General features: G+C 37.8%; 1 protein-coding gene across 12 annotated transcripts in view; it reads left to right on the top strand.

Moving 5' to 3' along the window:
- The window catches only part of BBX (BBX high mobility group box domain containing), a 277,630-nt gene that overhangs the window by 249,360 nt on the left and 14,615 nt on the right, over positions 1 to 13,655 (top strand). For 10 of the 12 annotated variants that reach the window (XM_010350033.3, XM_010350035.3, XM_074404423.1 and 7 more), the window contains 2 exons: positions 6,784 to 6,873; positions 8,226 to 8,285. In XM_010350033.3, coding sequence (XP_010348335.1) covers positions 6,784 to 6,873; positions 8,226 to 8,285 — 150 coding nt within the window. The remainder of the gene's footprint in view (positions 1 to 6,783; positions 6,874 to 8,225; positions 8,286 to 13,655) is intronic. The other 2 variants (XM_010350036.3, XM_074404425.1) reach the window with 1 other exon arrangement.

Genomic DNA, 13,655 nt, shown 5'->3' with positions numbered 1-13,655 from the left:
TTTACAGAAACTCTTCTATGTACAAAACTACTATGATTGTTCTTGTTTCATGTTAAAATTGACAAGCTCTGTCTTTAGCTTAGTCTTTAAATTACTTTTTAGATTTCTCCGAGTATGATTGGGTCCAAAAATATGTATTTTTCTTCTTTTCTGACACACTGTATACATCCAATCAGTTTGCTTCTGTGAACTACTTCTTTATATCATTCTTCCTATAAGTCAATACACTATTATTATTTTCCTACAGGTAAATCACTAGGATCTTTATGATCCTGAGTAGTAGAGTTATTTTTCTCCTTTCCCCTACTTGCGTTTTCCATGACTGTCTATATATCATTCGGGTCCACCAGCCTACAGTTTCTTCGGTTGTATAAAATACATGAGGCAGTGATTGCAAATAGATTTTAGAGACACCTGTAATAGTATGATATATACATGTGATATATTTTCTTTGTACTTATTAAATTTATCTTTTCTCTTACTCACTTTTTCCCAAAGAAGTGAACAAGGAGGCATTTCTAGTTTCATTTAAACCACGGCTAGCCAATTTAGAGGCATTTGCTATTGGTTATTTAGAAGGATTGTTTAGTGTAGTCACCAGAAAACACTTGCACAGATTTATGATCTCAGTAATAACAGCAACAGCTATATAATTTCTTGAGTTCTTACTTTGTGATAAGGAGTGAGTGCATTAAGAACTCTATTTATTCATGGAATAAATATTTATTGAGTACCTGTCATATGCTAAGAACCATTGTAGGCATTTAGATTATATCTGTGAATGAAAACAACCCTAATGTCACCAAGATTATATTATAATAGGAGAACCAGACAATAAATCTAAACAATAAGTAAAATATGTAATTTGTTTGAAAGTGAGATGTATAGTAGAAAAAAGAATTGCTTGGTAGAGCAACTAGGCAAAAGGTCAACAAGAAAAGACTTGAACCAACAATACAAACCAACTAGAACTAACAAATATATAGAACTCTCTACTCAGTAATGGCAGAATGTATATTCTGCCCAAGTATACATGAAACAATCTCCGCAATAGACCATATGCTAAGCCATAAAACAAACCAATAAATGGAAAAGGATTGAAATAATACAGAGTATGCTCTCTGACCACAGTACAATGAAATTTAAAAATCCCTAGTAGAAAAAAAATTGGAGAAACTCACAAATATGTAGATGTTAAATACACTCCTACATAACCATTATGTCAAAAAAGAAATCAAAGAGAAATCAGAAAGTACTTTGAAATGAATAAAAATGAAGACACAGTAGAAGAGAATTTAAGAGATGCAGCTAAAGCAAATCTTAGAGGGAAAATTATAGCTCTAAATACCTATATTAAGAAATAATAAGGATCTCAAATAACCCAGCCTTCTACTGTAAGACACTCAAAAAAAGAATAGGAAAGCAAACTCAAAGGAAGCAGAAGGAAGGAAATAATAAACATTAGAGAAGAAGTTGATTAAATGAAATTATATTAAAACAATAGAGAAAAATCAATGAAACCAAAAAGTAGCCTTTTGAAAATAACAAAATTGAGAAATTTTAGCTAGATTGACCAAAAAAAAAAAAAAAAAAAAGAGAAGACTCAAATTACTAGAATCAGAGATGAAATAAAAGACATTACTACTGACTATAAAATGAAAAGAATTGTAAACAATACTATGAACAACTAAAGCCAATAGATTAGATAGCATGTATGAAATAATTCCTGGAAAGATAAAAACTACTGAAACGGGCTTAAGAAGTAGATAATCTGTATAGATGTTTAACTAGTAAAGACATTGAACTAGTAATTTTTAAAGTACCTGGGAAAAAAAAAAATAAAGCCCAGGCCCAGATGGCATCACCACTGTATTCTACCAAACATTTAAGGAAGAATTGATACCAGTTTTTCACAAGTGAATCCAAAAAGTACAAGAAAAGTAAACACTTCCCAGTTCCTTCTGTGAGGCCTGCATTACTTTACTGTCAAAGACATTCAAGACATTCACAAGACAAAGACATCTCAAGAAATGAAAACTGCAGACCAGTATCTCTCTTTTTTTTTTTTTTTTTTTTTTTTTTGAGACAGAGTTTCGCTCTTGTTACCCAGGCTGGAGTGCAATGGCGCGATCTCGGCTCACCGCAACCTCCGCCTCCTGGGTTCAGGCAATTCTCCTGCCTCAGCCTCCTGAGTAGCTGGGATTACAGGCACGTGCCACCATGCCCAGCTAATTTTCTGTATTTTTAGTGAGACGGGGTTTCACCATGTTGATCAGGATGCTCTCGATCTCTCGACCTCGTGATCCACCCGCCTCGGCCTCCCAAAGTGCTGGGATTACAGGCTTGAGCCACCGTGCCCGGCCTCCAGACCAGTATCTCTTACCAATATGCACACAGAAATCCTCAGCAAAACACTAAAAAACCAAATTCAGCAACATATAAGAATTATACTTCATGACTAAATGGGATTTTACCCCAGGACTGCAAGTTTGCTTTAATATTCAAAAACCAATTAGTGTAACATACCCTACTAATAGAATACAGAACAAAAAACACTTGATTATCTCAATAGACTTAGGAAAAGCATTTGATAAAAGTCAATGCTTTTTTATGGTTTAAAAAAAAAAATTCAGCAAACGAGGATTAAAAGGGAACTTCCTCAACCCGATAAAAGGCATCTACAAAAATACACAGCTAACATGATACTTAATGATAAAAGGATTGGATACTTTCCCCCTAGGAAAAGGGACAATACAGAATATCCACTCTCACTACTTTGCAGTTCAACATTGTACTGGAGGTTCCAGCCAGGGCACTTAGGTAAGAAATAGAAAAAAAAAAGGTGCCTAGGTGAGAAAGGAAGAAGTAAAATTATCTTTATTCTCAGATAACATGACTTCATATATAGAAAATCCTAAGGAATCCACCAAAAGAACTATTACAGCTGATAAATGAGTTTAGTACAGCTGCAGGTTATAAGATCATTAGATAAAACTTAGTTCTGTCTTGATACACTTGAACTGAATAATCGAATTGAACAATCTAAAAATGAGATTAGGAACGTAATTCTATTTACAATAGCATCAAAAATAATAAAGTACTTAGAAATAAATTTAACCAACAAAAGAAGTATACTATAATGAAAACTACAAAACATTCTTGGAACAAAGATGATAGAAATTAATGGAAAAACATCCCATGTTCATGGATTGGAGGACTTACTAAGATGGAACCACTCCCCCAAACTGATCAACAGATTCAACCCAACCCCTCTTAGAATTCCAGCTGACTTCTTTGTAGAAATTGACAAACAAGCCTAAAAGTAATGTGGAATTGCAAGAAATTCAGAAGAGCCAAAACAATCTTAAAATATAAAAAGTAGCAGTTGATTTCAAAACTAATTACAAAACAACAGTAATCAAGGGAGTGTTGTACTAGAATAAAGATAGACATATAGGTCAGTGGAGTAGAATTGGTAGTCCAGGAATAAACCTGCACATTTTTGGTTAATTTTCAACAAGGGTGCCAAGAATATCCAATGAGAACAGTATAGTCTTTCCAGAAAATGATGCTGGATCAACTAGGTATCTGCATACAAATAAATTTATATACTTAACATAATATACAAAATTTCAAAGACTTAAATGTTAAAGCTAAAACAATAAAACTTTCCAAGCAAATGGCAAATCTTTATAACCTCAAATTTGGCAGTGAATCCTTAAATATGATACCAAAGCCCAAGCAACAAAAGACGAAATGGATAAATTGGACTGTAGGAAAATTTAATCTTCTGTGTTTCAAAGAACACTGCCAGGAAAGTGAAAAGACATCCCACAGAATGGGAGAAAATATTTGCAAATCACATATCTGATAAGAAACTTTTATCTAGACTGTATAAGGAACATTTACAACTCGACAGTAAAAAAGACAGCTCATAAAAATGGGCAAGTGATCTGAATAGATACTTCTCCAAAGAAGGTAACAAGTACATGGCCGATAAGTATGTGAAAATACAGTTGACATCATCAGTCATCAGGGAAATGCATATCAAAATCCTTAGGATGGCCATAATAAAAAAAGACAGATAACAACCAATGTTGACAAAGATGTAGAGAAATTGAAACCCTTATACACTGCCAGTGGGAATGCAAAATTGTGTTGCTGCTTTCTTTGGTAGTCTAGTAAATCCTCAAAAAGCTAAACATAGAGTCACCACGTGACCCAACAAGTCCATTTCTAGGGTATATGCCCTATAGAAATGAACGCCTGTGTCCACACAGAGGCTTATACTTGAATGTTTTTAACAGTGTTATTCATAATAGTCAAAAGGTGGAAATAATCCAGGTATCCACCAACTGTTGAATGAATAAACAACGTGTGTTAAACTCATTAAATGGAGTATTATTCAGCCCTGATACATGCTATAGCATGGAGGAGCCTTGAAAACATTATGCTAAGTCAAAAATGACATTGTAATATGATTCTGTTCATATGAAATTTCCAGAATAGGCAAATCTATAGAGACAGAAAGGAGATTTGAGGTTGCTTAGAGAGAGGGAGAATACAGCTATAGGAGGGGTAATACTGAAAGGGTTTGGAAATTTTTTTTGAGGTGATGAAATGTTCAAAAATTGGTGGCAGTTGCAAATATCTGAATATAAACACAAGTTGTATACTGTACATGGGTGAATTATGTGGTATATTAATTATATTTCAACAAAGCTGTTTTTAAAAATCAGTTAAAAGACTAGGTTTGTGAGGGAAAGGGAAATCAAGTGATGGGCATGGGGTTGGCTTGCTTTTTTATACAGAGTGGTCTGAAGATAGTTAAGCAAAGCCTTGAAGGAGGTTACGAAGTTAGCCATGTGGATATCATGGGGAAGACCATTTTTTAGGCAGGGTAATGGCTGGTTCAGAGACCCTAAAGTCAGGAACACTGCGACTACATGTGCAGGGACTGCCAGGAGGCCTGTGCAGCTAGAGAGACTCGAAGGAGAGGAGCAGCAGGATATGAGATTATGGAGGTAATGGAGCTCTGGATCTCTTAAGTCCTTGTAAGATAGTATAAGATTGCTGGATTTTCATATACACACAATAGAAGAGGTCTGGCTGGGGTGATGCATTTTTGAGTCTTCAGCCTATAGCTGGTATTTATTCATTGAGTTTTATTTTATTTTAAAGCCCTGAGACTAGAGGTAAACACCATATTAGTGAGAATAGAGAAGAGGATAAGGACCAAGCCCAGAGCTTTCCAAAATAAGAAGTCAGGGAAAACAATAAGCAGAGGGAAAGATCAGTGATGGAGAAGAGAAAATAAGAGGTGGTGGTATCCTAGAAGCCCAATGAAGGAAGCATTCAAGGCAGAGGGTGGTATGGCTGTAGTGGTCAGAAGCTACAGGAACAGCCTGCTGCAATAAGGACCCACAACTGGCCTTCACAGCATGGGGGTACCGGATGACCCCATGAAGAGCAGTTTTTTATGAGTGGCATGGCAGAAACCTAGTTGGAGCGAGTTTAAGACCGAATGGGGCTGGCATAGTGGCTCGTACCTGTAATCCCAACACTTTAGGAGGCAGGGTGGGTGTATTGCTTGTGCCCAGCCTGGGCAACATGGCAAAACCCCAACTCTACCAAAAAAAAGACAAAAAATTAGCCAGGCGTGGTAAGGCACACCTGTAGTCCTACTCAGGAGGCTAAGGTGGGAGGATTGCTTGAGCCAAGGAGGTGGAGGTTGCAGTGAGCTGAGATCATGCCAGTCCACTCCAGTCTGGGTGACAGAGTGAGACCCCTTCTGAAAAAAAAAAAAAAAAAAAAAAAGAATGGGAGGAGAAACTGGGAACAGCACAGGCAACCCTTCTGTGGAGTTTTCTGCTACGGGGGGCATGAAGAACTGAGGTGAGGGAGGTTTGGTTAGAAGCCACCTTTTCATTCTTAAGCTAGAAGAAATTGTTTGTATACTGATGGAATGACCCATTCGAGAGGGAGACATGATGGTGTTGAGCTGGACAGGGAAGGTGGTGCTACGCCATGGTGGAGGCACTGACCAGATGGGAGTGTAAGATGGTTCACCTGCAGACGGAAGGCAGAGCGTGTACTTACAGCTGTTGCTAGGGAGGTGGATGCCACAGGGGCTTTGGGGAAGTCAGGACTGTTGTTGGTATTTCTGATTGTTTACTGGAAAAAAAAAAAAATCTCAATTCCGTTTCTTTATCTGAGAAAACTAAGAATCTGAAACATCTCCCACTTCCACCAAGAATAAAGTTTTTTGGCAAATATTTTCTATTTTTAAGTCACTTTTTTCCCCCTGATTATCCTCAGAGAAGGCCAGAAATCTATCTAATGCTGTCGGGTCAACTGCTGTCCTGAAAGTGCTATCCTTGTGAAAATCCATTTCGTTGGAGAGATAAAACACATACGCCATCCTTTTCCTTCACAGTATTTAGGAGTCTAAAGTAAAATCTTTTCTTTGTTGCAGACTCTAGCCACTCTGCAGGTTATCAGTTGTAGTCTGTTTCTACTCACTGAATCTGAAGTTTCTGCTTAGGAAGTCCCGGCCTTAATGGAGGCTTTGCCCAATACGTTTCTAAGGAAAATCTCACTGGTTTAAATAGCCTAAAGGGGGCTGAGCACCAGTTAAATAAGTGAAGATGCAAGATGACGTTTCTTATGACTCAATTTGCTTATTCCACAGGAGGGAGGAGGGTGTAATTGTTGAAAAATACACAATATTGTTTTATGAAACATTGTGAATTTAAAATATATCTATATTAATATTGTCTGTAGGTCCTTTCCAGTCTCAGAAAAAGAACTTATTCCACAAAATTGTCAGCAAATATAAGCACAAAAAGGAGAAGCCTAATGTTCCGGAAAAAGGTATTGGTGCCCTGCATCCTCCATGAAGAGTTCTTGGTCACCTCCATCGTGATTCATCTTTGAGTAATGCTTCCATGCACTGCCTTTGCGTTGTCTTCCTCTGTGCTTGCTTCATGCCATCAGCTTCTGACGCGGTGTTTTCAGTCTTTCTGGTCTCTGCAGCTAATTGCAAATCTCCTTCACTTGGATTCCTATACAAATCCATATTTGTCTGTATTTTCAGAGCCCCGTATGAATCCTAAAATTGCCTCTTCTCATCTGTATTTGGTGTGTTTTGCCATTCAGGCTTCTTGACCACTTATCCATTTATTTTCTTTGACTATTCTTGGTTTTCACATACTTAGCAGCTCTTCATACCATGACCACATTTCCCTACTTCATGAAATCTTACAGTTTCATATTCATGTGAAAATGCCACCGTTTCTGTACTTCCTCTGACACTTGAGGATTCTTATGGACCCTTTTCTCTACTCTTAAGTTGTAACCTGTCTCTTTTTTCCCCTTACCATTTGCCAGCCTCTTGTTCCCACCTCCTTCGGTTACGTGCCTGTTACTTGAAAAGGCAGTAGGGACTGATTGCACTCTGTCTCCTCTTTACTGGGAACGTCTGTCTCATTGGTATGATCTTAATGAGCCTTTAAACCTCTTCAGGGCTCATCTTAAGATCTCTTTCTTCCCATAGTGTAGGACTCCTATTCTTCTTTCACATAGAAGATAAATCGTCCCATCTGGCTCAGTGCAGCCACGTATTCTGTAGGTCGGGCTTTCTTGAGCATCTCCCTGCATGCTAGTGTCGTGACTGCCATAAACCACCTCATCCGGTGCCCATTTGCATCCTTCTTGCATGGCCAGATGTGAAGCATTCCGTGTTTCTTGAATGAGGCTTTCAATGCAGCTGTCTCCTGTATGTGGTACATGTGTGGCTGTATGTTCCTGTATGTAACCTTTTACTTAATTTGGGCTTGCTTTTCACTTCCACTTCAGCTTCTTGGTTTTGTTTTGTATATTGATATTATTTTTTCCTCTGCTTCCAGTAAAGAAATGTGATTAATTAGGTGAAAACGTCAGCTTTTTTCATTCCCTTTTATTGATCTTCAGATTACTTCCATTAAAGTTGCAGAAATAATCCAGTGCTATATTTCATAAGACAAATATTTTGTTTTCAGTCCATTTTTTTGTACAGCCTCATTATTTTAGCTGACAAATACCATTTTAAGAATTAGATAGTTGAAATACATTTCAGCTTCATTTGTGTGATGTTTCAAGTTAGTTTGTGTATCGTCTTATTTTTGTAGCATGGGTATCTACTAAGAGTAGAGTTTCACTTTTCTTTCCTTTCCTGCCGTTTTTAGGAAGTGGGGATAAATGGTCAAACAAGCAACTCTTCTTGGATGCCATTCACCCTACAGAAGGTAAGACAATGTTACTGTTTAATTGCAGACAGTCGGAGCTGGAAATGGTATAAGCTGTATAGGTTTTTGAAAGGTATAATTTATATAGGTTCAACCAAAGCATTAGACTTACGTGTTCCTAAGTAGGCTATTTTTATTTTTCACATCAAAACTGCTATTTGGGTTCATGTGCAGTGGCTCACTCCTGTAATCCCAGCACTTTGAGAGGCCGAGGCAATCACCTGAAGTCAGGAGTTCAAGACCAGCCTGACCATCATGGAAAAACCCCATTTCTACTAAAAATACAAAATTAGCCAGGTGTGGTGGCACATGCTTGTAATCCCAGCTACTCAGGAGGCTGAGGCAGGAGAATCGCTTTAACCCAGAAGGCAGAGCTTGTGGTGAGCCAAGATCATGCCATTGTACTCCAGCCTGGACAACAAGAGTGAAACTCCATCTCAAAAAAAAAAAAAAAAAAAAAAACCTGCTATTTGGGGGACTCCTGCCAAGGGTCAGACAGTGTATCATGTGGCATTTAATCTGTTAAAGGGCAGTTTGTAACCTTTTAATCGCATTAATCAGAGATTAGAATTTTTCGTAGCTAAACATATTCAACATTGCAGGTCATGTTGCAGGCAGATGCTTACACCTCGTGGGAGTTGGAATAAGAACCTGGTTGGCTGGGCATGGGCAGGCGGGCAGGTGTGACTTCTGACCTGGATGTTTTCCTAGCCCCTAATACCTCTAACTACATTAAAATAGAATACCCCAAGGCTTATGGGTAGCCCAGGAAAAATCTAATATTAACTAATCATGTTATAAATCCTAGGTGCAGATTTGATTTTGAAATTTCTTACAGCCATATTCATTTGTGACTTTAATTAATGTTAAATATTGAGCCCTTTGGTGAAGGCTAATTTCTGCAGTAGTTAAGGGGCCATCTCTCCCTTGTTCCTATTGATTCTCTTTTTTTCATTGCAGATATTTTTAAAGAGCTGACATTTGTGTAGTGCTTAATTAGGAGTCACTTCATTTGAAAACTAGAAGGGATTTTAGAAATCTTCTATTTCAACTCCTTTGATTCATTTATACCCAGAAATGGGAACTTAATGACCTAGTCCACATCTTTTGACTCACAAATATGTTATCATTCCTTTACTGAAAATGAGAAAAAAATAAAATGCACAATTGGCTTAAGCCACTTACCTGAAATACTCATGTTTTTAAGATAGTTCTCAAAAATGGTCAAGTTTGAGTTCATTTTAAACATAAATACTTTTTATTTAGGTAGACATAGGTCACATGAGCCACACTGGCTTCCATGTCATTTTGCTTTTACAGAAAACGCCAGCAATACATCTGTTAGCTCACTTTTTAACTCACATTCACAACCCCTATGGAATATTGTGCTTCAGTGCTGGCAAAACAAAATACGAATTGTGCTGTTCACAGCATTAAATCCTAACATCCTCAAATTGGTACATTAGCTCTTGTATATTTTAAAAATATATTCCATACAGTTTTGATCAGTGTAAGCCACTGATGAACTATCAAAAGAGTTTGAAGGACATTTAGGACCACTTTACTCTTTACTTAAAATGATAGTGTTTTAAGTACTTTATTCTGTTTTGTTAAACACTGAAAACTCTACAGAGGTACCAGAGCAAGTGCAGTGTGGTAGAAAGAGCACTTACCTGGGCATTAGGAAATCTGGGTTCTAGTCTCAAATCTGCCACTAATCAGCATTTTTCAGTAGGACAAATTGTTTAACCTCACTACAACTACTCTACACATTTGTATTAAGTACATATATATTTTGTGTGTTTGGAGATTGGGTGAATGATGAGATGTAGTAATATACAAACTGTAAATTCTATTTCCCCTCTAACACTTGATGATGATTGTATTGCTCTGGTATCTTGAGTTAAGTATTTTGATACTAGAAGTATTATATTCCATAGCCCTAATTTTCTGCCTTTGGGGCAGAAACATAAATCACTTTTGAGTCTTATAGGCAGTCCCAGGCTTTAGCAAAAACAGAGTTATTGTTGGTGTTATTAATGTATATGAAACAAAACTTTTGGAGAATATGCAATGAAAAACGCATGTCCATTGTTTAGTATAGGGTACAAACTCATTTTATGTGGGCAGGAAAAACAGGAATTGATTTGAGTGTCAAATTACTGGTAATTCAAAGTTACCACTTTCAGTTTTTTATTTTCTTACTACCGCCAACATTTACTTGTTTGTGTAGTGACTATGTGCTTTGTGAATTTTCTAGGCCTTTAATCCTCTCTCTCATGTATGAGTATATCACTGCTTATTGAAACTTCACCTTGGAAAGGGTATAAATATATCAGGACAGAAAATATAACAATAATGTCGAATAATTTTAACATGTGTAAGATTAAAATCCTGCTCAAATGTTAAGACAGGAATTGTTTATAGCTGATGTCTTTAATAGAAATATTGAGTCAATTGATGCTTTATAACTGTTCAGCTTCTGGTTTACTGTTTTCTTTATACCACCCTGCGTATAGCTGCCTTGCAATCATGTGTTTTCAAAATTTCAGAAATATTTAGGTGCTTAGTAATATATTTAAATGCTAAATTTATAATCTCTCTTAAGCCCTAGGCTTATAAAATTCAAAATTGTTAAACCACTTTCTGAAATTTTGGTATGTATGTATTTTAAAAAATTGTCCACAGCCTAGAATTAAAGGTAGGATTTTCAAATAAACCAAGAACACCTACCTCCTACCTCTGCCCCTGTGTTTTTCTACCAAGTTATAGTGTCATATGCTCATGCTTAAGCTAGAAGTTTCTAATTGCAATTATAATGATAACTAACACTTCCTATCACTTTATAGTTTACAGGGGGCTTTTAGATAGATAGAAAGGTAGGTAGGTAAGTAGGTAGGAAGGAAGGTTAGTAGGTAGGTAGCTAGGTAGGTAGGTAGCTAGGTAGGTAGATGATTGATTGATTGATAGATAGATATTTTTAAAGACAGCATTCCCAGTGAATTAAGGAGGGTTTATCAGCCCCAAATACATGGTAAAGAACTAAATCCTGAGCAATACAAGCAGAAAGGGAAGAAACCATCTCTCCATTTAAGTACATCAGCTACTACAGTTTCCATTTTTCATATTTGTAGACTTTTAACCCTCTCTTGGTTCAGATGCTAAAAATATAAATGGTATTTCACAAGAGGAAAAAAAAAAAAAAACCCAAAACCTAGGACTAGGAATCTCTCTTAAAATTTGTCTCTTTGCAGTTTATAAATCTAATTACAGGCAGGAAAAATCTGGTTTATAGTTAGATTTCACACACGATCCACAGTGCCCAGGCTAGCTCAATCTCTTAAGTTTGAAATAGTTCCTGTATAACTTCAGCAAAGTATCTCAGGATGTTGGATCAGGCTCATTTGCTGCTTTTTCCTGTGTTCTATTCAGCATCTGACTGCTGTTTCAGCTCATGAGAGACCTACCAAAGGCAATTAGATTCCAGATCTGGCTATAATAATTTCATTGCAAGTTTGAAACCCCAGTTGGAATGTGAATTCATGACTCTGGAGCACTCTAGTGGCCTCATGGGGTACAATACAAGAGCAATGCTGCTTTCCCAAAAAACTTACTCCACATTTTGGGATCAGAGTTTGGAAAACAAGACAGTCTCTTATTGCTACATTCCTGATGTGGCTCCAGGAGTGAGCTTGCATTATCACTCTCAGATGATACGCTTCAAGTGTGTTATGGTTATTGTTTGAGTGTAAAAACTAGCCCTGTGGACTTGTTCCGCAGTGCTCGGGTAGTTTTGTGTGCTCAGTTAAAAGCCGGAAAAGAAATAAGTAGTTTGTTTTGGGGCGACAAAGCCTTTCTTTTCTTACATGTCCATTAGGTTGGGGGTTGTCAGGAGGAACTAGCTTGCTGTCTTTGTACTCAGCTTTTGTGCTTATTTCCCTGTCAGAACTTTTTTCATCTCCTATCCCTCACCACCGAGCTTTTGTTTCCTCTGCCAATGCCACTGGACTCAGATCTACTGTTTTGTTCCAAGAAGTAGTAGAAAACTACTTCTTGGACTCAGCTTCATCTGCCTTCCCTAATTCTTCTGTTTTAGGGGAAGGGTCTCCCTAAGGGCTCATCCTGAAAGCTGTCCTCAGTCTAAATCACCGAACAAGACAGTATGTTTTGCGGTTAACCCTTGGGTCAGAACATAAGTCTGGACCCTTATCCTCTTCCAAACTCTAGCAAGGTCACATTGCGTACCTTTTTCAAATGTGCATCACCTGCACGGCCCATCACTGGATCTTGATCTAACATTAGGTTTAGAAGAGCCCTCTGGTTAATTGGCATTACCTTCTTTTGGAGAACTTAGGAGAACTTACAACATAACCTCTTTTTTTTTTCAGCCTCTTCCACTTGGTCTGCAGTCTGATTCACTCCTTTACTTTCTTCCAAAATACTGACCCTTGGGACTTGAGTATTGCTGGCCTGCTGTGGGCCCCCAGGCTCTTTGCCTGCTGGTTTCTGAGCTATCCCCAGTTGTACTCTGGTTTTAGGCGTGAGCTGTACCTCCATTTGCAATCAACCCCGTTGCAACTGTGCCTTATGCTTCTTCCTGTGTTTTTACCAATTCGTCTGGAACACACTAGAAAAGGAACAATCATTAAATAGAAATGAGACCATTTGAAGGCTCAGGAAGCAAACAAAAACAGTGCTAGTCAAGGGAGTACTGTTCCCCAGCCTGTGACTCTGGAGCTGACCAGAAGCTTGTTGTTGTTGCTGCTGCTGCTCCTGGCCAGATCTGACTGTAGCCTATTAGCAAAATCTGACATTATTTTAGGGCTAGATGGCTCCTTTAGAGTTAATATAGTCCAACCTCCATCTCTGAATGAAGAAACAGAGGCCCATGGTCCTGCAGTTAGTAAATTTAGTAAAGTCAGGAGCAGAATTCTGGTCTCTCTATGACTGTTACCTCCATGATCCCATGGTCTCTGTGTAAAAAGCAAGTCATCTTTCCCACCCGACTTGGCCCTTTTCTGGTATTCAGGCCTTTTCTTTTACCTCCTTGGTTCCTTCCGCAATCAGTTCTGATGTAGGACATGATACACCTTTCCATCTTTAAAACCCCACTATATACCCTGATTTCTACATGTTCTGTACTTTTCTGGGAAGGAGAAGTAGACGAGGGAAGAGTGTTCTTCCTGGAGTGTAAACTCACTGTATCCACAATGTAGCGATTCTGTTGGAGTGGTGAACAAGACTCCTTCTGTAAGAGGAGGGACAGCTGATGGATCTGGATAAGACATTCGAAATCTTGAAGCCTGTGAATGTCCAATAGATGTTATTTAATGCTCATTGTACATTCAGATTTTGGGCTTCTTTATACTT

The sequence above is a fragment of the Saimiri boliviensis genome, chromosome 8, assembly GCF_048565385.1.
Source record: "Saimiri boliviensis isolate mSaiBol1 chromosome 8, mSaiBol1.pri, whole genome shotgun sequence".
NCBI classification, from domain to species: domain Eukaryota; kingdom Metazoa; phylum Chordata; class Mammalia; order Primates; family Cebidae; genus Saimiri; species Saimiri boliviensis.
The sequence above is the reverse complement of the archived record's forward strand: the minus strand, read 5'-3'. Positions and strand labels throughout refer to the sequence as shown.